Source organism: Protopterus annectens, chromosome 3.part0 (genome assembly GCF_019279795.1).
Source record: "Protopterus annectens isolate FY-2018-M chromosome 3.part0, PAN1.0, whole genome shotgun sequence".
Lineage (NCBI taxonomy): Eukaryota > Metazoa > Chordata > Ceratodontiformes > Protopteridae > Protopterus > Protopterus annectens.
Genome location: NC_056731.1, coordinates 116126704 through 116154207, shown reverse-complemented (window position 1 = coordinate 116154207; position 27504 = coordinate 116126704). Strand labels below are relative to the sequence as shown.

Here is a 27504-nt window from a genome sequence, read left to right as displayed (position 1 = left end):
TATTTTAGTATTTAACTGCTTTTTTGTTGAAAATGACATTATGACATTCTAAGAATGCCAGCTTTTTAGGCAAGTCAGTAGGTGTTCCTCAATTACTGTTATTGTTTTTCTAGGGACTGCTTTCAAGGAGTAGACTGTCAGATTTTTGTATGCTTTCTTATTCTGTTTTCACTGTTTTTAGACAGTCAGAAAATATTTTTCTTGGTCATAAACAAACTTTCATGTGAATACTTGTGTTTTCTACTACTTTACTTACGTTTTACATGATTTTTAGAGGGTAGCTAACTTTATGTAAATCTGTCTCTGTTTTGACAGGGGAATCTTGTGTGTTGCTTGTGTAACTGTGAATGAGGGCAAATCATTGCACACTGCATACCTTTATATCACTTCAGTGACTTTTTAAAAGAAGTCGACCAGATTAATTAGGCAGTACCTGCCCTTGACAAATCCGAACTTGGTTGGGTAGTGAGTCGGTAGGTTACCTATAATCCTATTTATTTGCTGCATAATGATCCTTTCCATAGTCTTACTGATGAGACTGGTCAGATTTATGGGTCTATATTTACCCAAGTCCACTGAAACCCCACCTTTGAGAAAGGGAATGCTTGTTGCTGTCCTACATTTCTTTGGCACAAAGCCTGTTTTATGGGAAATATTAAATATACTCTGTAAAGGGTCTGACAATTCATGTTTCAGACTAATCAGTAAGCAGTTTGGTATATTATCCAGCCCTAAAGATGTAGTGTTTTTATGCCTTAGACAGTGCCTTGAGGATTTGTTATTGGGAGACTTGAGGGTATGGATGTAGGTATTTGTTCAGAGAATACTGGATGGAGCAGAGGGTTGAAGTCAGAGCTAGAATTAGTCAGCTAATAAATTTGCTATGTCTTCTGGGTCTGAATATACAGTATTATTTATTATTAGCTCAGAGTAGTGCTGGGCATTGTTTCTGAGATTTCTAAACAGTTAAAGAAGGCTTTGTAGTTATTTTTCACCTGGGTGGCTATTTTAACCTCATATCTGGCTTTGGTTGATTTGATCAGGATCTGGAGTTTCTTGTTTATTTTAGCAATATCATTTTTGGGTTCTTGAAAGCTAGATTTATTTTTGCATGCATGTTTTCTTTTATTGTACAGCCTGTTTAAATTAGGGTTCCACCATAGTGGTTTATTTTTGAATTTGCTATTGTATTTATTTCTTGGGGTGGGGCAGATGTATCTATGCAACTAATTATATATGCAAAGAATTTGGCATTAAAGGATTCTGCATAGGTAGTGAGATCATCAAGATAGAAAGGCTTTTTGAATTTAATCAAGTCATCACTCAGCTTTAGTAGATTAGATTTTGCATGGCCTCTGAATACTGAGGTACTACAGGAAGCTTCAGAATTCAGTCTTACAGTGACTGTGACTGTCTAGTGCTCTGATTTGACCAAAAAAGAGGTCACAATTGGTGGGGAGCACAGCTGCTTCACATTGATAAGGACCAAGTCCAGGATATTATCACCCATGATTGGGACACAGACTTTCTGGTCCAAAGAGTTTATACTGATGAAGTCCAGAAATCTCAGGGCCTACATGTTTGAGGACAAATGAATCTCCCAACATATGGAGGGATAGTTGAAATCCCCAAGGAGAATGGTGTTTGGCTTAATACATAGGAACTCTATATTGGTTAGGTAGGAGGTATGGACCAAAAGGGAGATAGAGGGGTTCTTGTACTTAGTTATGATGTGATAAAGTGCTTTTTTTTAAGTAAGTTGGACGTACAAGAGTTCCAAGTTGCTATCGTGTCTAACAAGTCTGGAGGGGAAATTTCCTTTAGGAACACAGAAACAGCCCAGCCTTTGCCTAATGAGATGAGACTGAGTGACAGGCATTGAAGCCCTGCACTGATGTAGTGCTTTCACTGGTCTTGAATTAGGTCCCTCTGACAATGCATATATCAACATTTTCCAGGGTAAGTAGTACTTATAGGATGTATTTTTTTGTTAAGGCTCCTAGCATTGGGCAACAATAGTTTAATGTTGTTTCTATTTAGTTATGTTGTAAGGTGTAGAAGATAAACAATGTCTAAAAAGGTACCATGAAGGTAGACAAAGTTTTAGCCAATATACAGAAGCCTTTTGGGGAGAGGCGCAGACCATCTCTGGCAAAGATGTAAGGATTATTTACTATATCCTCCCAGGCTGATACATGTTGTATTCCCTTTGAATGACACCAGAGGATAAGGCAATTGTTGAAGTCAATCATCTTTAGTTCATATTACAGCATCATTCTTGGTGATTGTAGAATACTGCTTATGGCTAGGTTCAAACCTGTTTTGGGCACATGTTATGAGAGCTTCATCATGTCTCTATTAATATATAGTCGATGAAGGTATGTCTCAAGTCATTTACACCCACATGTACAATGATTGTGTCATACATGTCCTTAAAGTGGAGGACGTGAGTGCCAGCATGATGCGGCATATTCTGATGCCTGACAGGCAACTAACCATGACCCTCTCCTTGCACTGCCTGGTGAATGATGCATTGATGTGTCTCACAATGGAGTCATCTATAACTAGGATATTAGATTGTGTGGTGGTTTGCCTTATGGATTTTTGATTTGAGACAACGTGACTCTTGGATGTGGGTTTTCTAGTGGGTGCTTTTGCACTGTGTGCTTGTGAGGTTACTGAGGGTGTGTGTTTCTTAGGTTACGTTTAGAAGGCCTTTGTAATTTAGGTAGGCTACTTTTAAGAACCTCAATAAATATAGGTATATGTGTTTGGCCTGAGCTGTGGTTGGTTGGTTTAGGATAGTGCTGTGTGGTACTAACTACCTGCTTGTTAGTTGCAGTGGCTACATGTAAGAGCTTTGTCTCCTTTAATTTTACATTACCTATAGCTCACACACTGTGTCAGTTTAAGTATTAGGTGGTTGCCAGTAAACATAAGGCAATTGCTGCATTGTCTCATTCAACCAGACTGGTTACAGAGATAGTTGGAAAGTGCAAACCAATGGTTCCAGTTGTTTACTTATATGTGCTTAAGGAGAAGTAGCACCCTACAGATTCGGAGTCGATTTACTGAAGTGCTGTCTGACTAAAAACAATGTAAGTCTAGTTTTAAGAACAAACAAGCACAAAGAACAACACACTTCTTTGCACAAACTAGGGTATTTTCAGACAGTTACTGACTATTAAGTACACTAAAAATTTGTGGACAAGTTAGACTACAGAAATTAAGACTCTAAAAGGTTGTGTCCATGCAGTGTTTAGTTAAATGCAGCTGTACGATGAGCATTACCATCCAAACACGGCTAACTAATAATAGCACACAAAAGGTAAATCCCTTGAAATAAGCCTCCTGGGCAATAGCAGAAAAGCATATTTCATGGTTCTATGGCAATCAGATGCCTATAAATAGCTAGGTGCTTTCTTTAGTCTCAGAATTAACTCAGATTACAATAAATGCCAAAACAAAGTGCAGAGCTATCACAATAATTCAGTAAGAACACAAGAAGTACTTCTCCTAGATGTTGTTACGTTGGCAGTTTCTAAAACCTGATATAAAATAGTCACAATCAGTAGTGTGGTTGCTTAGCATTGAGTAGCAATGAGCAAATGAGCACAAAAGCAACTCAAACATGGATAATTTATAATAGCACAGAATAGACAAAAATATTCAAATAAGCATACTGGGAGATAGCAAAAAAGCACAAATCAAGGTTCTGCATCAATCAACAGCCTAGAAATGCATAGGTTCTTTATCTACTCTCACTAGAGTTTAAATCAAAGCAGTTCTAAATCAGAATACAATAAATGCCAAAGCTAAGACAGAGCTATCACAGTAACTCAGTAAAGATGCAAAAAGAACTTATATTAGATGTCTCTAAGCCGGTACTTGACCAAATCTGGGGGAACATATTCACCATCAGTGGTGTGGTTGCTTAGCATTATGATGGCATAACTGCTGAAAATCTTTGCACATGATTTTTAAAACTATTTTAGGGTACAATTAAGATTTATATAAAATTATTTACAGAATTGCAAATTTAAGTTGTACATATGTCCATACTTCACAACCGTACAGATTCTTGCAGAATGGCCAGATTTTTGCCTCATATTTTTGGTCTCTTTCTCATAAACTTGTGCTTTTCTGGCAAATCATTGACAAATCATTGAGGGTTGAAGTCAGAAAATAATGACAGCCATTTGAGTTTCAGACTTCATACTTTTCAGAAGATTCATGTTAATGCAAAATCTGCTGTTCTATTTATTTTGTAAGTTTGTAAGAGCAATATTTAAAAAGTGTCCCTATTTTTGGGTCTTTGCCCCCCATTATTTATGGCTTTGTCCAGATTTCTTCCTCCAAGAGATTGAGAGGTACGGTCTTGGCTGATGGCCACATATAGTGACAGGTAGAAAATTATATCTTCAGTTTTGCAGAATTATGGACAATAGAGTGTGTGTGTGTGTGTGTGTGTGTGTGTGTGTGTGTGTGTGTGTGTGTGTGTGTGTGTGTGTGTGTGTGTGTGTATGTGTGTGTGTGTGTGTGTGTTTCCTTTTACTCTGAGATCACTGCAGGAAACTTGCTTTTCTGGTACTTTGTGAAATTAGTCTTGTTTCAAGGGGAATATTATTAATGGGTTACTTTTTTGGAAGTGATAATGAATGTCACGTTACATGAAGTATGCACAGAACAGTCTGCTTATTAGAAGTATTCAACTAGTTGAGACTTATGCCATGCAGGAACAGGTTAACAGCTTTATAAAGTTCATCTCTTGTTAACACACAAAAGTTCTTTACTTTACAGTGAGATGAACTGTAAAGCTGGTTTCCTAATAAACTGTAAAAATGCTTCCAAGATTTTTTAAGCAGAATGATTTTAAAATGAATGCTTACGTTATGCCAGTGTCAATAGCATATTCTTCATCTTTAGTATGAATACTAGCTAGATCTCCTCCAATATCTCGACAATAATCTCGAGCTTCATACCAGGTCTTCTTGGTTTCTCTTGTACCAAAGAAATGCTATATAGTGTGAAAAAATAAAAGTAGACATAAAAAGAGAAAAACAAAGTTAGAAAAATGCATATCTTTTATGACATAGGATCACAGCTAAAAAGGCCATTTATAGAGATGTAAATGATCATGTTCTGTCAGGAGATATCCTTAGCTGTATGCTCTGACAGAAATACAGTAGCCACTTCATATGAAGATATTATTGAAGAATTTATTTCTCTGTAGAAAGTACAGTTGCTCAAGTCCTACTTACCTGTCAAAGTAGATTTCCAAATTTTACACTGCCTCAGTCACAAATGGGGCATATGGGTTCTCTGCCTGAACAAACCCACAGTGGCAGATTTCCAGAGCTAGCAATTCTCACTACTAACTCCTTGTGATAGCAGATAAGGTAAACCCTTCCAACAATGGAAGTTTAACCTTGTCACAGGAAGCCAGTCGTTCAGGCTTTTACTGCTAAGTCAGAAAAAACAAAAAAGGACCAGAAGCAAGAATTGCCTGAAAACAACCAATTCACAGCCAAAAATCACCAACAAAAATAACCAAAGCCAATCAACAGCATAACAAGTTTGGATACCACTGAACTATATATAAAATAAGGGGGGAGGTGATGGGTGGGTGCAGCCACTGAGGCAGTGTGAAATCTGAATATCTACAATTACAGGTAAATAGGACTTGCATAACTGTACAGTGTTCATCATTCACACTGCCTCAGTGACTTATGAATAGAGTCCCAAAGTTTACCTTGCCTGACAGGAGAAAGGATAAGCTTCCAGAAGCCCCAAGAGAATGGTCCTTACTAAGCCTGCTCTGTTATTTGAGAAATAATCCAATTTGTAGTGATGTCAAAGGTATGAACAGAGGGCCAGGTTGTTTCTTCTAGAAGGATTCTAGATTCTACTCCTTTCCAATATGCCACCAATGAGGATAAGGCTCTGGTGAAATGTGCCATAACCTTGCAAGAATAGATTTGCAATGCTGGGAGTAACAAAAACAATATCAAAACAATCATTTGCTTAGAGACAAATTGACCCTTTTCAACCCCTGAATAGGAAATAAACAACAGTTTAGCCTTCCTGAAGAGCTTAATTATGTTAAGGTAGTACCTAAGCTGCCTGTGCACATATACGATATGCAGAATCTTCTGTCCCTAGTTCTTTAGGTTCCGGAAAGAAAACCAGGAGATTGATGCCTTGATTCAGGGTAAATTCATAAACAGGTTTTGGCATGAAAGATCAATTAGTGTGCAAAACAACACTGACCTTCTAGAAAATCAGATAAGTGTGGCCCATGTCAAGAGCTTGCAGCTCACAGACTAATCTTGCAGATGTCAGAGTAATAGGTAACACAGTTTTCTAAGTGGTGAACTTTACATTAACTTAAAAGGCAGGTTAAAAAGGAGATACGGTCAATTTTTTATGCACAAAGTAGAGATCCCAAGCAGGATGAGTTTGCTTGTGAGGCAATCTCAAATACAACACTCCTTTCAAAAACTGCTTGACCACAAAAAAAGACAAAAGACTGAGATCCATGGGCAGACAAATCTCATAAACTCTTCCTATCTCTGATGCAGCTCCAGATTGCATCTATGCAAATATATCTCTACACTTAGCAAGCATCTGTGGGAAGGTGAACGCCTGCTTGGGTTTTTGAACCTGTTCACTTTCCAAAGAATCAGATTGGATGGACTTAAAGAGTATTGACTGTTGTCTGCATCAGAGTCCCCATCCAAATCTGCAGCCATAGGCTGATCTCTAGAGAAGTTAGCACCATAGTCATTCTGAACAGGAGCATAGTCTCTGAGTGTAGCTAACTGTAAAACACTTTTAGCCCAGGAACCCATGTCAGCCCTATATTTAGTAATAACCTGGCTGTCTGCAGTGTTGTGAAGTCTCCGTTCCTTTTAACTATGAACTACACCAATATACAAAATATCTGGGGACAGAGTATTATGCATGGCAAGGGGGGAGGGTGGTCTCTTACCCGGGCCCTCACCTGCACCTAAAGGGTTTGGTTCTTTTCATATCTGAACTAGGTACTGGAACAGCCTCTGAGAATATTTCTGACTCCTGTACCATAGAAAACTGCAGACTCTAGCAAAGGGTGATAGGGATAAAAGTTAAGCAGTCTCTGGGACAGCTTAAGGCAACAACAACTTCACAAACCATAGGCAGAAATGTGTTTTTGTTATTTATTTTTTTATTTCTTTGTAAGGCACAGCTAGATTTAATGTTTTTGTATGTGTATGTGTGTGGGGGGGGGTGGTACAGCTAGATTTGATGTGTGTGTGTGGGGGGGGGAGTGGCAGTCATATCAGGATCCATCAAGTCAGGGAAAAAATATCAGCCATAATAATACACTGACACTATTAAGGGCTGACTAAGGACAGCAATAATAGAAAAAATAAACTATGTCCCCACATGGGGAATAGGGCTAAACCGCATAATAACAGAAACAGTTTAAAATGTGCTAAGCCTTGCTGTGCAACCTGCACAGTGTAGTACAGAACAACTCACAAAGTCACAGCACCAAGTAAAATTCACTTGCCCAAATAGTGCCAAAAATCAAATATTATATTTGACCTTATATAAAATGGAAACAATTAAAAACAGCATAACCAAGGATTTACTTATAGATTCCCTTGTCAGAAATGATAAAAAATTTTCACAGAAAGAATAAATGAAGTAATTCAGGGTAAAATTATGATTTAATGATAAAAACAGCTATATCAGTGTTAAATCAGTAGTAAATATATAAATGAAGAAAAAGTGGAAAAATGCAAAACTTTCCTGTCAGAACTTCAAAATAAAGCAGATAAAAGTACAATTGTGCAAGCAGACGTACTATAACTTCAGATGTTTCAATGATCACTGCTACAATAGCCTTAACTATCTACATGGGTTATATCCTGCCACCAAAGAGCAATGTATGTACCCCAATGGATAAAGCCAGGAAAACCAAATAAAAGAAGTATGGATAGTCACTGAACTTGAGATACACTCTTTTCCTGAACAATAATCTTCAGATCAAGCATTTTTGTCAAATAATGACTTCCCCAGAATATGAAGCACAACATACCCACTACTTATTTAAATACTCCTGCAAACACCAATCGTGTTCTTAAAAATCAGTCACATGCTATATTACAATGATCATATAACAACTGGCCAGCTTCCTTCACAAGCTCAAAGTGTTAGGCAGCTCGAGCTGAGCTGCCTAAAACACAGGTCTGAGCCACAAACCCTTCAGAGCTTTTATGCCAACTGAGAGAGGGAGACTGAGACCTGAGATGTCATTGGAGTAAAAAAAAAATACATGGCAAAAATAAAAAAAAACAAAAAAAGGGGGTGGAGGGAGGGAGCAGCCACTGCATCAGTGATCATTTGAACAACTTGGTAAGTTTACATAGACAACTGTATTATCTTCATCATACTGATCACTGCTGCAGTCGTGTAACCTCTATGGGTAGTTTACCCTAACTTACAACATTTGGGAGGTGGAAGAGGAAAGGTCCAGGAGACCCTGGATAATGGTCCTAGCAAAGCTTGATCTAGACCTAGAGAAGGAATCAAGCTTGTAGTGCTTTGTAAAAGTATGTACAGAAGACCAAGTTGCTTCCTCCAGATACTTACAGAAATGAATCCTCTCCAAAAGTCATAGATGAAGCAAGGCCCTGGTAGAGTGGGCCTTGACCCCTCTGGAATAGTTTTGTTATAATGATAATAACAAAAAGTAATAGTATGAAACAACCATTTGGAAATAGTCTGTTTTAACACAGGTTGTTCTTTCTTCTTACCTTCATAAGAAATGAACAACTAATCCAAAGATCTGAAAGATTTTGTTCTGTCAAGACAGTACCAGAATTATCTGTACATATCCAAGGTATGGAGTATCCTTTCTCCCTCATTTTTAGGTTCAGGAAAGAAAAAAATTGAGGCAAATTGCTAGCCTGTTGTAGCTGCAAAATCTGTTTAACTTTTTCTTTTTGTGTCTAGAAAAAGGACCTACCAAAAGACATGTGGTTTGTTCCATATTCAAAATGGTTCATGTTTCACATGGAAAACAAAGAGCATAAGCTGGTAAAAAAATTTAAGTTGTTAAAAGTTACTTTTTTCTCATAAAAACACAGTAAAAAGTAATATAATATACTCTTCCAGGCCAAAAAGGTAAAATAAACACAGTGTCTCCACAGAAAAATAGGTTTTAAAAAATTTCAAACAACCTTTAATTAGTTTTAAAATGGACAGGAAAAAGAGTGTTTAAAAGTACAGTTAAGTCTCTTGGTAGTCTGTAGAAACGCACACTTCTAGAAAATAACTTTCCTAAGGAGGAAAGTACATTAAAATATTAAAGTGGAAGGTTTTTCCCCAAAGGGAATGTATTTGCACAGCAAAGGTACAACAGAAGCCACCACTGAATGTCAAAAGTTTGCAGAAAGGTGCTTGCTCTCTTTGGAGACCGGAAAGCTCTGAAGGGCTTGGTGCAAAAATTGTGTTTTAGGCAGCTTGGTTTGAGCAGCCTAATGGTTTGAGCATGTGGAAAGTACCCTGAAGCTTTGGAAGCTAATTAACTGTTATAGCCTTGGCAGGATATAGTCCATGTAGCTAAGGCTACTGCATCAGCAATCAATATTATGAACATCAACAGAAACAACAAGTGCAATGATATTGTGGCTCTGTGAGGCAGTCCCTAGAATTATCTGACACCACAGTATTTCAGTTTCCCAGTACAAGTTATAAAATACTTCAGAAAAGCCCAGCAACTGCTTAAAAGCAATATTAAACAAACAAGCACAGTAGTAAGTTAGAATTCCCAGAGGAACTAACAGCAGTTGTAAATAACAACTATATTAAAATAAAAAAATAACTATAAATAAAAGAAAGACATCAAAAGTATATAACAGTAAAGAGAAAAGGAAGTTCCCAAAGGGATCTTATCTAAATCTGGAAGCTCTAAAGGAGATTCAACAAGGGGATTCTTAAAGCTGGCACTAAAAGTCTAAACAACTGTCTTCCTGTGACAGGGGTTAGGCTTCCCCTTGATGTTGGGTGTTTGGTTGATCTCCTATCACAGGAAGTCAGAAGAGGGAATTCTGAGCTCTGGAAAGCTGCCAGTGTGGATTTGTGCAGGCACAGAACCCATATGCCCCATATGCCATTGAGGCAATGTGAATGATGAACATCATCAGGTGATCCAGGCAGGTGGTGCTCCACTTGACTTGATGTTCAAGTCATGTTACCTCAGCTTAAATGTTGCAGGGTTTTTATGTGGCAACTGTTTGTTTGGAACATCAGTGAAATACATGACACAGTTATCCCCTTTTATCACAATCAGTAGTCTGAACTGTTCATAGAAATGGATATAACTGCTTGGTAGGAGCTGTCTGGATGAAAGTAAATGATCCAGTTTTCACTTGCTCAGTTTAACAGTCATCTCTGAAAAAAGGGATACATGCATCAGAGAATATTCTGAGCTTCTTGGTGTTGGTGGCCCCAAAACAGCAAAGCTGTGTAGTTGGATTTTGACTTGGGCTTAGTAATCACCTCTGCTCTGAATTCCACCACATCTAAAACCAGCCCTGCTTATGGCTGTACACGGAAGGGAACTGTACATAAGTGGGAGGATGGTGACATTGTCACTATTTCTTTAACGTTCCCCTAAACCACAGAGGTCACAATATGTTGTGTTGGGCTGGGGTCAGTGGGAGTCATTATTTCTTTAACTTTTCTCAAAAACTTTAGAGGGGTGCACAGAGGGTCACTATACATTATATAGGGGCACTGTATTGTGTCTAGAAGTGACAAGTTGAAAACATTATAATCATTATTTTTTTCCATTTTCCTCACAATCAAACAGCTGATGCATATACAGGTGGATATCTTTTGGGGAAAGTAAGCAAGCATGCTGCTTATATATGTCTGTCAACAAATATGTTATATTCAATTTGTTTTTTGTTTTTTTTTCAGTTTTATCCTAGTCTGACAGAAGAGTATGCAGAAGGTGGCTGTCTTTTATGGGTAGGGGTGAGGAGGCATACTATATATAAATATGATAGCAGCAGCCTGAAATATGAATGTGGATATTTGTGACTTAATTTTAATCCCAATTTAACACCAGAGACAGATACACAGGAAGTGAAGACCTATTTTGAGGTGAGTGAGGGTGGGGGAGCAGGTACCATATATAAATATGATAAATGTATCCTCACAAGCATTTGTCTTCTTAGTTTATTGTGAAATGGGATTTGGCCAGCTGTGAGCTTTAAGACTTGGATACAATTTATAGAGGGTGGAGCCTGAATGGCTAACTGAAAGAAGCAGTATTTTAGAGCTCCAAATAACTAGTTAAATAAGACAGGAAAAAAATATTCTTTTTTTTTCCTTCAAAGTATAAAATCTTATAGATAAAGGACTAATTTACATAATTAGAAACTCTGGTGAAATTTTACAAATAATTTCCTGTCAAAAAGCTTGGAGATATATTCACTTGTTAAAATGAGCAACTCAGAGAATTCTCATCAGGATGCTGCCTTAAAGAAGGAACTACAACAGATGGCATCTACCCTGCAGGAGTTGTCTTTGAAGATGGATGATTTTAAAGGGAACATAGAAAATCTTAAAACAAGCAGTCAAAAACAGGCTGACACCCTCAAGGAAATGCTACAACAACACCAGACAAAGATAACAGGAATAGAGGTTTCTCTAAATATCTTAGAAAGCAGACTTAAGGAAGTAGAAACACAGAAATAACTGCTTCTTTAATAAAACACTTGGTTGGTTAATAAAGTAGATGACTTGGAAAATAGGGAGAGGAGAAATAACATCAGGACTTTCGGATTACCTGAAAACACAGAAGGTGAGGATATTATTTCCTTTTTATCAAGCTGGATCCCTGACTTTTTAAATTTAAAAGAAGGACTTTCCTTTGGTATTGAAAGGGCACACAGAGCTCTTGGGAAACCTGCCACTAACTCAAACTCTCCTCCTAGGTCAATAATTATCAAATTTTGTTCATACTTGGATAAGGAACTGATTTTAAGATCTGCTTGGAGGAAGGCACCTCTAAAATATAAACAGAGCCTGTTAAGATTTGAAAACAACTATTCATCTAGAATAATGGAACAAAGGAAAAAAGAGTGGCCAGTGATAAAGTTTCTGAAACAAAATAACATCAAGGCACAACTTGCATATCCAGCTAAGATAAGAATACTGTATGCCAACGAGATGAGGACTTTTATTGACTTAGAGGAAGCCTCTTCATTTATTAAAACTAATAATGTGATTACTTTACCAGAAGATATGGGTTGGATGTCACCTTCTCTCAAGAGAACAAAAGAAGCAAGTGTCTGGACAGACGTCAAAAAGAAGAAGCAAAAGACTGATACTGTAACAGCCAAATCTCTCAAAGCATCTACTATGATATGAATTGTTTTAACATTACTTTAAATGACCAATTTTACTGCCTGTTATTTTAAAACAAAGGTGACTAACTACTGGAATCTTTATCTATATTTTTTGAAAATAGATGACACAAGAGTTTTCACATTACCTCAGGTATGTAAAACTGGGTACTTTTCTTTCACAGAAGGAGGGTTATATAGCACATAAAATATACTGTAAATCAACATACATAGTATATGTGTATTTTCTCTTAATTTTCTGTTTTCTTTCTCTCTTTCTTCTTTCTTTTCTCATTATTTATTTTAACTGCATCTTGTCTCCTTTTCTAAATTCTCTCCAATAGCAAGAGGTTCTCCTGTTCGATTCTCAGCTGGAGTGCCTTCTGTGTGGAGTCTGCATGTCCTCCCCACAGTCGAGTAGCCTCCGAAAGACATGCGTGAATGGGCGTGCCTTTGCTGAAGGTTGGGCGTCGGGCTGGCAACTCGGCACCATAAAAAAAAATCTACTGCCAGTCATTAGTGGACCGGAGTTCCGCTGTGGTGACCCCTAACTGGGAAAAGCCGAAAAGACAAACAACATATTTAATAACTCACTATCTATACATAGATAAATAATAGTCTAAAATAATTTAGTTTTAAGATAGACTAATTGGAATAGTGAACTTAATTAATTATTACAATATTTTTTAATTTAATGACAGTCAGTGTTATGCTTATTGGGATTGGGGACATGTTCGTGATTAACTCTGAAATGTTCCATTCATGTCCATATGTCCTTTGAATTATTTCCTTTTAGTATTAACACATACATAAAAAAAGGAGGGAAAAATGTACTGTTGGTTAAGTGAAGTGAAGCTTTCTTCACATTCTATTTGCTTTGCCATAGCAACAGTAAACAATTGCTACAGTTTCTAAGGACACTGTGAACCTGTGAAGTGCATTTAGCCTCACAGATAACAAATAATAAGAAAAAGTAATGTTTAGTTATTAAAATGAAAAACAAGCTAAGCAAGGTAAAATAAATACATAATAGGACTATTTGTAAATATTTTATGATTTACTGTGGTAGTGGTGCTGCGGTAGCGTTGTCGCCTCACAGTAAGATGTTGTCCTGTTCGATTCTTAGCTAGAGCGTCTTCTGTGTGGAGACATGCGTGAACGTTGAAGGTTGTGCGTCAGGGCCGGCAACTCGGCATGTAAAAATCTACTGCCAATCATTAGCGGACCAGAGTTCCGCTGTGGTGACCCCTAACCGGGAAAAGCCGAAAGACACAACAACAACATCCTCATAGGATTACATATTCCTGGAAACATAACTGAAGTGTTCCCAAACTACATGTGCACTTACTTAAATGTAGCTGCTTGATTAAAAAGTATTACTCAGTTTAACATGCTGATTTCACAAGCTGTCTGCACTGTAAAAATTTCATTTTATATGTTACTTGAAATTGACAGTCTCTAGAGCATATGAAAAGATACATATTACTTTTTGCAACATGTTATCTTTGCAGTTGCCTCACACTCTGTAGAAACTCACTTGGTAACTGATAGCTATTCATTTAAAATATCAGTTTAAATAATAAATGTGCCCTTGAAATGCTATTGACATTTTAACAAAATATAATCTGAACTGTAAAATGAATGACTTGAAAGAAGTGAAGTAATGCATAGATTTCAAAGATAGTTCTTGACACTACAGTAAAAGTAAAAATATATATTCACAAGGAAGTATTGAAATGTTTTAGTCTTCCAGTTAAAATAGCTTACTGTCAACATTTTGCGATATCAGAAGGTTTGAAGAGCTAGGAAATTACTATTCTTTGTCTTTATAATGATTATTAGACATATTTTAGACTCTGCTTAGTTTAATGAATTGTGGCATATGTTTATGAGGAAAAGTGGACTCAGTTACTCATTGGACTACACATTCCTGGAAACTCAACTGAAATGTCCACAAATTACTTGTGAATTTAAATGAAACTGCCTGATTAATAAGCATAACTTACTTTAACAACCTGACTCCATAAGCTATCTGCTCTATATGTGCTACATTATATATGTCACTTGCATATGACAGGCTCTAGAACACACGAAAAAATACATATTATTTTTGCAACATGCTATATTTGCACTAACCATAAATTCTAAACTAACTCAATTTGGCAACAGACAAGTTATTTATTTGAAACATCAGTCTAAATATTAATTGTGTCCTTGAAATGTTGTTGCCGTTTTGACAAAACAAAACCTAAATTGAAAAAGGAATGATTTGAAGAAGTAAAGTATTATACAGATTTCAAAGACAGCTATTGACACTACAATATAAGTAGAAATGTATACATGCAAGGAAAAATTGAAATGATTTATACTTTTAGTTAAAATAGCTTATTGTTAACTTTTTGCTTTATCAGAAAATATAGAGCCAGGAAATTATTTCTAATTTGTCTTTATAATGTTTGCTAAAGTGACTGGGACGTCGGGAGGCATACGCACTGTACTGATTTCAGTACAACTTATGTAGAAGGGGGAGGGTAGCGTTTTTAATTTTTTTTCGCGCTTTTACTGCACGATGACATCAGCGTGCTTTAGGCAGCCAGTCGGAATAGAAGCTCTTGGAGCTGGTCTCACTTCGAGCGGGAAGATTCGTTATTTTGGAGCTGGTCTCACGTCATGGAGGGTAATATGAAGTAGGATTCCCGAACTGGTCTCACTTTACGGATTCGTTATGTTGGAGCTGGTCTCACTTCATGGAGGGTTGGTGAGTAATATGAAGTAGGATTCCCGTGTGTGTGTGTGTGTGTGTGTGTGTGTGTGTGTGTGTGTGTGCGCGCGCGTGTATACATTTTGTCCCCACAATAAATATTTCACACTATTTACATCAAATATACTGGGTAGGGGGAGAATAGCATGGTTAGATCTAACTGCTCACTGCTCAATTCAAGAACATCTTGAGCTGATAATAAGGTGTTGCTAATTGCAGATCACTGCTGTTACACTATTGGGAACTACACCATTGGCTAAATAATACTGATGATGATAGGTTTTCAGAATCCTAACCTGTGTATTTCTTCAGGTTTTGTCAAGTGAGATATGAAATATGTAGTGGAGCAATAGCTGACCTAGGCAGTTACCTTGGGCCCAGTGCTATCTGGGGGAAAGGCCTTGCCATAAAAAATTAAAAAAAAAAACCTCCCAATTACCAGTTCCATTCAGCTGCTCTTATTAGGAGACAACATGGTCTTGAAAAGGTTTTATCAATCTGAAGATTAGTCTTGCCAGGTACTTGCTGTAGCTGACGGGCTTTATGTGTTGGGGGATGTTTGCCATATAGATGGGAAAGAGCTAGAGAGAGAGAGAGAGAGAGATGAAGACAGTACATGCTGCCATATGAAGGGCTTTGTTATCGGAAATGTATTTGCGCATGCACGCACGCGCATGTGTGTGTGTGTGTGTGTGTGTGTGTGTGTGTGTGTGTGTGTGTGTGTGTGTGTGTGTGTGTGTGTGTGTGTGTGTGTGTGTGCATGTGTGTGTATGCGTGCAAGGGTGTGTGTGCAACCAAAAGTAGTTACTGGTACTAGTTCTCTTATGACTCCTTACCATGCCCAACTTGGTGATCATCTATGTGTGGTTTTAATTTCATAACTTACACAGTGTATTTCTGTTTTAATTTCTGTTTAAAGAAGGTGATGTAGGTTTCTAATGCCAAGATAACAACTTTGCTTTGAAATTTGTTATTAGGAATGACTATCTAGTTTAACTCTACTAACCAGCTTCTTTTCAAGCAAAGGGTTTTAGAGGTGAGCATTAAAAATATCATGGATGGACTAGTTGGATGTAATATATCACCTCATTCAACAGTAACTACTGGTAGGCTTCTTTAAGCTTGCTTGTGGGCATCATGCATTGATAAACCAATATTTTCAAAATATCCTTTATGTTTTCATCCACATAGCTGTTGGCATGGTAGGTACCTCCCACATAGCTGTTGGCATGGTAGGTACCTCCCACATAGCTGTTGATGTGATTACTTTATGGAAGTGAGAAAATATGTGGAGGCTTTTCCAGTGTGGGTCGTTACTGGCCACTGTTTCAACTTTTGCTGGAGTGAGAGGGACATATTCAGTGAATCTTCCTCAGGGAATGCATGACTGTAGATACTGTGGCCAATGTGCATGCTAAATCCAGTGCCAATAGCAGTGATACTGACAGACAGACAAAGCAGAACAAGCCTGCTCTTATTGAATACTTCTGAGTGTGAAAAAGCAGTCAGGAAGAAAGAGTGCAAATCCAGCAAGTACAAAGTACTCTGCCTGATTCACTCTGCCTGATTCACAAGTACAAAGTACTCTGCCTGATTCACAAGTACAAAGTGCTTTCTCTGATAACTGTATAAAAACTGCCCACCATTTTAAACTGCAGGTTGAAGCATTATCTGGTTGTGATGTCACAATGCGCAGCATATTTTTAGGGCAGTGTGGTTATACCATACTTGTGAGTCAAACTTCTATTTCAGACATTGCTTATTTTCCTTGTTTTTTATTCAATTTTTCAATTAGGACCTTTACTTACTGCAGTGGCAGTATTGTTGCCTCACAGCTATAGGTTTTCTGGTTTGATTCTTGGCTGGGGTGCCTTCTGTGTGGAGTCTGCATCTTATCCCTGTGTTTGTGTGGATTTGCTCTGGTGTCCTGCCATTTTACAAAGACATGTGTCTACAATATTTCTCCCTGGGCCTCTGCTGAAAATTGTTTTTGTTTCGTCAGAAGTAAAATTGACAGGCATTTGAATTTCAGACTTCATATTCTTCAGAAAATACATAGTAAAACAACTTTTTATTCTAGCAATAAATATATAGTAACACAACCTTTTTTATAGCAATTGTTTTAAGTTTATGACTATTTGAAATTTGTCCTTATTTTTGGGACTGTAATACCCTGTTATTGGCTTTGTCTAGGTTTTTTGTGCTAAGGTTGACAGCTATGGCAAGAACTGAATTCACTGAATATGTTTGAGGGCTGTATTCCCTCATTACTGGGTTTGTCCAGGTGTTTTGTGCTAAGAGGTTGACAACTATGGTGAGAACTGAATTCATTAAATAATAGCCATTTAAGTTTCAGTCTTCCTCTCTTTCACAAAGCAGGTGATTTGGCATAGTGGTATGTTGTTCTGACTATTTTGCACAGGGACCTTGGCAGTAAAATGTATGATGGAAACACAGCATTTTATTATAGCAGCTTTCCTAGATTATACAAGCAATGTTTAATGTGTTCCTGTTTTTTGCCCTTTTGACCCATCCCAATAAATTTGGCTTTTTCCAGACTTCTTGTGCTGTGAAGTTGAGATGTAGTTGAGTATTGCGTAGATTTTACAAGGAGCTGAGAGCTGCAGGAGAAGAGAAGTTTAGTGCTGATTATGCTAAGTCGGCTCACATTGCTAGTAACACAACATGTGTACTTGCTTTTAATGCAGAAGGTTGTTGGTTCTACTCCCATAAGGGGTGAATGCTGCTGTACTGAAAGTTAAGACACTAACTATGAGCTTGTTATCAGTTTGCCATCCATTTCCTATTGCAATATTACTAGCTTATTTTTAATGTAATTTAGGCAATTTATTCCTCAGGGGCATCAGGCACTTTATTTTTCGGTGAAGCCATGAAATATAAAGGTGATTGCTAGCAGCAACCTCTTCATTAGTTAGATTTATTTAACGTGGAATTATTTAGATGACTTTTTTTACTACTTCAGAGATTGTGCATATTATTTACTGATAATGGTGGACTGTAGAAGTTTGAGTAGACTTTTATGATGGAAATGTTCTGAATTGGGCAGTTTTGTTTCATTGTTTACTGGAAAAATGTTCAAAGCAATAAGAAGGTGTATCAAAGAGCACATGTATGTTTCATATGCAAGGGGCCTGTGATTTAAAAGCAGCCCAGAATTAATTTTTATCTGCCACGGGTAAAATGTATTTTTCTTTGAATGTGGGTTTTAATGTTGTTTCAATGAATGTGAGTTTCAAGGGCAGAGGAGTTTTAATGTCAATTTTGTTTAGCAGATGTCTTAGTGTTTGTGCTGTAAAATGCAAAATAAAACTTTCAAATGAAGTTCAAATCATCATAGAAGTAAATCAGTATGCACATTAGTGTTTATGGTAAATGGAGTGAAATAGCAAAGTAATGGATCATTGGAATGGCTGCAGGGGGAGGCTCCATTCGACCATGGTTTTGTGAGGGGGAAGGGCGGCAGACTTAGACAGCCCCAGCTGAACTATACCTCCCAACTGTCCAGATTTTCAAAGATTGAATAGATTTTTTGCTTATTTTTGGTTTGTTCCTCAAAATTTGTGGTTTTCTGGCAAATGATTTAGGAATGAAGTCACTAAATAATGACACACTAGTTTCAGACTTTATAACCTTCAGAAAAATGCATGCTAAAATAAGACCTGTTCTATCAACTGTCCCAGTTTATACAAGAGCAATTTTTAGTACTGTTTATATGTTCCCTCAATATATTTGGCCTTGTCCAGATTTATTGCATTAACAGGTTGAGAGGTACATGCAAATAAATTGCTTTATAGAATTAGGCATAGCCAAACCTCAACTGTCCCTGATTTTGGCTCAAAATGTTGCTCTTCCCCTAATGATCCCTCCACAAAATAGCAATTTTGGAAGAAAACATGGAGGGTTTACTTTACTTTTATAAATAACTGTAATGATCAGAGTTATACATTACTTTTATTTCAGAAATGCATGTAGATTTTCTAATTTTGTCAGCTGCTCTAAGTTAACTGTGCTCATATTAAAATGGTGTCCCTCCTTTGACAGGTTCCCAGCTGTATTGTCTGGCATTTTTATATTTTTGCATCACATTTTTGGTCCGTTTTTCATAAAATTGCAGTTTTCTGACAAATTAGTGGCAAATTGTTAAAGACTGAAGTTAGAAAATAATACAGACATTTCAGTTTCAGATTTCATACCTTTCAGAAAATTCGTATTGATGCAAGACCTACTACTATTCTATTATCTTTCTAAGTTTATAAGAGCAATATTTAAAAAAAAATGTCCTTATTTTTGGGCCTTTGCCTCAGTTTTATTTATGAGTTTGTTGCTATAAGAGGTTGAGAGGTGTGTGTGTGTGGTAGGTAGCATACCTCTCAACTGTCCACATTTTGCAGAATGTCCAGATTTTTGCCCCATATTTTTTGTCTGTTCCTCATACATTTTGTGATTTTCTAGAAAATCATTGAAGGCTGAAGTTGCTAAATGACAGATATTTGAGCTTCAGACTTCATGTCCTTTAGAAAAATTCATACTAGCACAAATCCTGTTATTCTAGCAACTTTCTCATACTAGCACAAATCCTGTTATTCTAGCAACTTTCTAAGTTCACGAGAACATAATTTAATATCTGTCCCTGTTTATTTTAGGCTTTGTCCATATTTCTTGCACTAAGAGGTAGGTAGGGGTGTGTGTGTGTGAATGAAACATCCTAGTTAGTGGTAGCAGGTGGTAGTAATTTACTCAAGCTCAAAACCTGTACCTTAGTTACAGAAAACAAACGCATAAAGTCTCTACCCCAACTACCATGCTGCATTTTTCAAAGAACTGACATTTCAGGTTATTTTTCAATTCAAGGAACCGAGTTTGAGTGAATTTATATTATATTACTGAAGAGGCATTACAGTGAATGCCTCTTTATCGACACTAAAAGAGCGAACCGTGAATTACGAGAATGGCCGTAGCTTGGCTGGGGAGGGGGGTAGCAGTTTGAGAGCTGTCAGTACAAATTTGAAAATCCTAGCTGCACCCCTGTAAAGGGATGTTAGTCACTGACTTGTTTAATGGATTGTGAGTCATGTACAAGATGGACTACTGAATGTTATTTCTGTTTACCTATGTTTGCTGAATTTCTTTTATTAGTACTGATTTAAAACAAGGGAAAGAAAGGGAAGGGAAATCTCTGTTTTTGGTCAAGGGAGGAGAGCCTTAAGAGTATTCTAACTACCCTAAGAACTCTCTGAGATGTTCTAAATACTATTTGATTAATACTTACCTAGGTAAGTCTTGATTACCATATAGGTACCTTTACATTCATTCTAGACCTGATGTGATTACCCATTCTGGAAGCAGAAGGTGCCCTATGCAGGATGGGAATTGTCAGGGTGATCATAGTTTATTCTTAGACTCTGCTTTGTAAATCTATAAATACATAAAAGCACTGCACATTAGAATGTAGGGCACCTCTACTCAGAGTCAGGATACCACTGATAAGCCATGTATTTTCATAAGTGTAAGTTGAAGTTGGTGAGCTGAAGATTGGGAAAGTAAAGGAAGACAGTACACCTACAGTCAATTCATATTTCATTGGTAATCACTCATTGTCTCCTGTAGAGTCCTTTTAGTCAAATTATTTTAGTAATAATCTATTTGTTGTTGGCTTATTTAACGTATGCTCCTCTGTTGTATTTAAGTTATCCAAAATGACATATCTGACATATTTTGGATCTCTTAAGGGTAACTAAATACTGAATATTTTAAGTCAACTTAATAATTGTTTACATTACTAACATTCCATCCTGATATATAAAATATTATAGCACAATAATAGAATAATATAAAATTTCATATCTCTTTTAAGAAAATTATCCATATAATAATTTAACATATGGAGCTCAGTTGATATTGTTGGTTAAAGGTATGAGTGATAATCCAATAGATCTATCTTTACCTATTGGATTAGGAATGACTTTCATTCCATGTTTAATGGGAAATTCATATTTACTTGTATTTGATACTTTAGAATTAATGTTTTATAGAAGTACTTTTTTAAAGCCTGACCATAATTTTACCCTACTTGTATTTAAAAAAGAAAGAACATTAAATTACACTCCCAAGTTTATACACATAAAAATAACATTCAATGTTATCAGAGAATATGGTATAACTACTATAATGAAAATAAAAAAGAAGCAACAAGTTTCTTCCAACAATAACTTGAAATGGATTTAACATTCTTATCATTAAATACTAATGACTTAAATAATGCAAATAAAAGATCAAACTTACTAAAATATTTAAATCTAAATAAGGCACAAGTAGTATTTCTCCAGGAAATGCATTTTAAGACTAATGATAGCTTTATTAGAAACCCTAAGGACTACACAGTCTTAGCTCAATCCTCCTATAGAACAAAAACAAAAGGACTATCAATTCTCTGGAAGAGAAACATAATCACTCCAAAAGTTATTTATAAATATGAAGACAAAGAAGGTCTACTATCATTTGTTATAATTAAATGTAATAACAAATATGGACCTTAGCTAATTTATATTGGTTCCCAGGAACTGGAGCAGGAATGGTTAAAAAACACCTAGATTTTATTTCCAACAATTATAAAGGAAATCTTATACTGGGAAAATACTTTAATTGTACGTTAGAAGCTTCTGAAACCACCAAGAAGTCTTTTCGTATAGCAGCTAGTTCAAAATCCCTAAAAAGATGGATTGATTCATTTCATTTAATAGACACTTTTAAAGTAAAATATGATAAATCCTTATCATTTTCCCATAAAGACCATAGATTTGGAACACAAACTAGAATAGACAAATTATTCGTAGTTCAAGATTTACAAACAAAAATCCTCAACTTCTCAATAGTTCCATGCCCCTTCTCAGATCATGACTCTCTGATAATGAAGCTCCAAATAGAGTTTAAACCTTTAATCCTCTCAACTAGAATTCCATCATATATCACGAAAATTAAAGTATTCAGACCCTGGCTGTTGTCAGGACTACAATTATTTCTTGAAATTAATAATACAACAGAAATCAGTAGAGTCATGGTTTGGGACTCATTAAAAGCGTATCTATTTGGTAAGACCCTTGGCTGGTACAAAAAGAAAGTCAGAGAGTGGGACTCTGAATCATTAGACTTGCAAACCAGACTCTTGACAGCAAAATCTAAAAAAAAAAAAATCAGAATTGTCCAGAAGTCAAAAAAGAAATAGAGGAATTAAATAAAAAAATATAATGAAATTCTAACACACAAAACTTCTCTAGCCTTGGAAAAATTAAAAATAAACTCATTAGCCACCTCCCCAGATATGTACATAACTTATCTACAAGAATTAAAATACAATCTAAAGCAAATAACATTAGTAGTATATATCATGAAAATAAAAAGTATTAGATATAGGAGACATCTTTGAAGCATTTCGGTTTCATTATATGGAACACTTCAAAAAAGAAGATTTAGATACCAGCCAAATAAACTTAGATACAAACTTTATCAATATAAAAAAAATCCCAAAAACTTAAAACTAGACCTATAAAAATCTATATCCTACAAAGAAATTGTTGACAAGATAAAAGAAAGTAAATCTAACAAAGCTCCAGGGATAGATAGTATAATTACGGAAATTTACAAACTCTTCCCTTCAACAGTAATCTCCATTTTTCATAAAACTTTGCTAGAAGTCCAGTCAAAAGCAAAAATACCACCCTCATGGAAATATTCTCTCATAACACTAATTCTAAAAGATAATAAACCATCAGACCTTTGTACCTCATACAGACCTATATCATTACTGAATAATGATTACAAAATATTCATGTCAATCCTAGCTAACAGAATGAAAATTCAACTTTCAAAGAAAATTAATAATGATCAAACAGGATTTTTATATAACAGGCACACACAAGATAATATTAAAAGTATACTTACTCTTATAGATTATGTGAATAAAAAAGATAGAGAAACACTTGTAATCGGATTAGACATAGAAAAAGCCTTTGATTCCCTCAATTGGGAATATCTATTTAAAACTTTAGCATTATTTGATTTCCACCTCCCTTCATCTTATTACTAAAAAGCATATATATCAATAACTTAGCCTACATTAAATTAGGTCCTTTCACCTCAGAATCTATCCATATAATGAAAGGTACTAAACAAGGATGCCCCCTTTCTCCTATTTTTATTTGCTTTGGCTATAGAAATACTTGCAGAAATAATACGCAATAATCCAAGAATAAAAGGAATAGAAGTCTATGACCATTACATATCTAAAATAATGCTTTTTGTTGATGATATTTTATTAACCCTATCAAATTCCAGAGTAATTTGGAGACATAGAAGAAGTAATGGAGACATTTTATGAGATTCCAGTCTACACTTTAATAGATCAAAATCAAAATTTCTATTTTTAAATAAGAAAAAAGAACTACAACTTACAGATAAATCCATCATAGGAAAACAAGAACTTATGCTAAATTATTTAGGAATAGTGTTATGCAAAAATATAAATGAAACAATATTAATAAATTATAAAAACATTATTGAAACAATAAAAATATATATAGAAAAGTGAAACAAAATTATATTAACTTTTGAAGACTGATTGCAATTAATAAAAATGGTCTTATTGCCAAAAATACTATATGTAGCATTAGCAATACAGTTAATTTCTGAAAGATGCATTCTTAAAGAATTAAACTCATGTTTAATAAAGTTTTTATGGTATCCCAAAAAGAACAGAATAGCTCTAACTCATCACATTAGACCCTGGAAACAAGGAGAATTGAACTTCCCAGAAATAGAAACATATATAAAAGCATCTGTGCTTAAAACTAAAATAGATTAGATAAAAAATTATTTTGCCAACTGGAAAGAATTAAAAACGGCTATATTAACGAATTAATTTAATCGTGTTAAAAAAAATTTTAATAGTAGACAAATCAAACAAACCCTGGTACACACTATACATAAGTATACAATATAATATAACAAAACCTTCTAAAACAACACTGATTAATCATTACATCAATTCCTTTAGGAAACTTATCAGTGCAAACATAGATGTAAAACTTTGGTTTGACCTTTTAACCCCATTTACCATCACTAAGAACATTCCTCACAAAATATATAGGGAAACAATAACCTCCTGGGAACAAAATGGATTCTTATGCTGGTTTCAATGTGTAAATAAATTAAATGTTTTAGATATACATATGATAAAAACTGCTTACAATATTCCAGCACAGGACTGGTTAACCCTACAAAGCATTCTAATGTACACTCAAGATTTATGCAGATTAATTAATAATTCCTCATTTAAAGATATTCCAAATCGAATACGTTTTCTGTATGAATTTATATATAATAGTTGTGAAAAGAAAATTTCAATTTCAAATCTATATAAAGAGTTAATAACATATAAAACAATTCCCAAACCATCGTACTGGCAGTTCTTAACAAAAGGTCAGTCATTGCAGTTAACAGAAGAAATGAAAACTAACATCTTACTATCAGTTAATTACACCTTTAACACACAGTACTGGAAAATATTTAACTGGAAATACTTACATAGAGCATTTTTAACACCAGATACAATTAAAAAGATCAGTACTATTACAAATGGTTTTTGCTGGAGGTGTGAAAAGTCAAATAAAGCAGACTGGATTCATATTTTTTATGAATGTAATAAAATTATATCATATTGGAATGGAATCAATAATTTTTTACAAGCTTTGTTTAATGAATCCTTTACCTTAAAAAAGTATTGATTATACTAAATGTAAATGTCCCTACATGAATAAGACAAATATGTATTTGTTATGGACAATACTTGCTATATCTAGGAAATGCATAACCAGAAGGTGGAATTCAAATACACCCCCGACCTTGGAAGAATTCTACACTTTACTGAAGACAACTGCATCAATGGAAATAAAAATCAAAGAACTACGAATTTATCCCAGGCCATTGATAAATAATCCTTGGAAGAAAGTTATATCTTTGTTGGACACTTTGCAATAATCAATATTGTATCTCTGATAACTGATCTGCTAATTCTATATTTAATAACATACAGTGTATATAATTGAAAGTCAGGTTATTGTAAATATTGCATATAGTTGTTTAAAATTATATTTAAAAATATGTAAATGTTATTTTAATTGAAAATAAAAAAATATTTGAGGGGAAAAAAAGACTTGGATACAACTTATTTCTCCCTTGAAATAAGAAGTAAGATTACATTTCTTTTCCTTATGCATACATTTTGTTCAGGTCATCATTGGAACAAAATGTTGAAAAAAGCTCTAAAATGCACCTCGTAGCATCTGAAGTCCCATGGCTTTTGGGCAACTAGCAGCCCCACTAGCTCCCAGCTTAAGTTAGTTATTACAGGGTAGCTTTGGTCAGAGTAAGTTGAAAGGATGCCGGAGAAAGCAAATTTGGAGAGTAAGTCTTAATATCTTTCCTTAATCATGGTTTTCATTCAGGATGAAAAAACTGTTTAAAAAAATCTAAAATGCAGTTCAGACCATCTCGAAACCTCATGGTTTCTGGGGTTCTAGCAGTTCCCAGACCCTGGCTTAATGCAGTTACGTTCACTGCAGTTATTACCATGTAATACTGTTCAGTTAGGATGTGCTGAAAGAATACAGGGAAAACAAAGCTGAAGAGTGAGGCTACATTTCTTTCGTTGATCATGGCTTTTGTTCAGGCAATCACTGGATGAAAAAGTTGTTTAAAAAACTTTAAAATACACCTCCGAGCATCTTAAATCCCCATGGCTTCTGTAGTCCTTCTGACCCTGAGATCCCTGACTTAATACAGTTGTTTTCTCTACAGTTAGACTGCAGTCTTATTTAAATACAACATGTTGAATGAATGAATGAATGAATAGCTGTAAGGAAAAAAATGAACAGCAAAACAAACTTTGAAAAAAGGCAGAAAAAAATTTAAAAGTAATCAGGTTTGTGTGAATTGGCCAAAATAGTACTGCACCAGTTTACCTAAGGCTGGCCCTGATTGATCTCCTGGGTTATTTTTTTTCAGCCAGGCATTAATATTTTAAAATTGTTGTTGCATTTCCTTGGTTCTATACATGTAATCGCTTACCATGGGTATTACCAGTTTTAGTCTGTCCTGCAAACTAACATAATGTTATAACACACTTCAAAACAGTGCCTTTTTTCTTTTCACAAAGTTTCCTTAGCAATATCCAGCAGCCCTCTTGGATTCCTGTTGTGTACAAGTTCAAATAAGGAAAACCTAGCTGAAGCTTGTGGAAGTACATCCCTGACTGGAAACAGTAAGCATGGTTAAAACCTGATCCCAGGTTTACCAACTGCAAACCCCAACCTTCTTTAGTGTGGATTTCATGTTCTATTAAACCTTTCTAATAATCCACTCGTTTGGGGATGGTAGAATGCTATCTTCATCTATCTGACTTTAAAGCACTGACATAACTGGTAGACAGCCCTTCACACAAAGAAACTACCTTGGTCAGTAATTACTTCTTTGGGGGCAACCGCTTTGGAAAATCAGTAGAAATTTCCAAGGAAAAGCTTTAGCAATAGCTTTGCATAATGGCAATGCTTCTAATAATTTGGTAGCATTGTATAGTATACACTCAATATTTGATTTTTCCATTGGCCCTATAATATCAAGGATGGTATGTTTAAATACTACTTTTATGATGAGCATTAGGATCAACAGGACTCTCATGTCTACAATACGATAACGTTTTTTGAAATTATGGAAAAGAATCACAGATGGTCTCTCTCTCTCTCTCTCTTTCCTTATGCCTTGTTAGTAAAATCTAGATAAAACTCTTATCGTAGGAGGTCACATTGGGATAGAAAAAAACTAAAAGCTGACTATGACCTAGCTTCACTATGACTATCCTATAAGTTTTGGGGCAGTAGTATCTGGTAAAGAATTTCACCCTTTACTGAAAACAGTGGTAAGAAGTCATGGGAACATCCTGTTCTCTGTCTTTCCCTACAACTTTAGTTATGTTCTCTCTTGCTCTGCTTAAAATATCACCTTTTCATTATGTCATTTTAAATCATATATGGCTTACCTATAACTCCCCTAACTCAGGATTACTTTCTTCAGTAACCCACCTCATGGTGGAAGGTGTAATTTCTTCCCCTTAAAATACTGCCATTGCAACATTTTTTGTACTCAATGATTGGCCTAATGAGAGCTGATTAGAGTGAGGCAATGATATTCTTGGACCTGGATGCCATACAGTTGTTTATAAGTTGTGTAATCCAGAATGATTTTCTTATAACAGTACATACATAA

At 35.6% G+C, this 27504-nt stretch overlaps 1 protein-coding gene across 2 annotated transcripts in view; it reads right to left on the bottom strand.

The window, feature by feature from the left end:
• Nucleotides 1-27504, bottom strand: part of MRC1 (mannose receptor C-type 1) — a 1874292-nt gene that overhangs the window by 1064544 nt on the left and 782244 nt on the right. For both annotated transcript variants that reach the window (XM_044064625.1, XM_044064626.1), the window contains exon 13: nt 4890-5017. In XM_044064625.1, coding sequence (XP_043920560.1) covers nt 4890-5017 — 128 coding nt within the window. The remainder of the gene's footprint in view (nt 1-4889; nt 5018-27504) is intronic.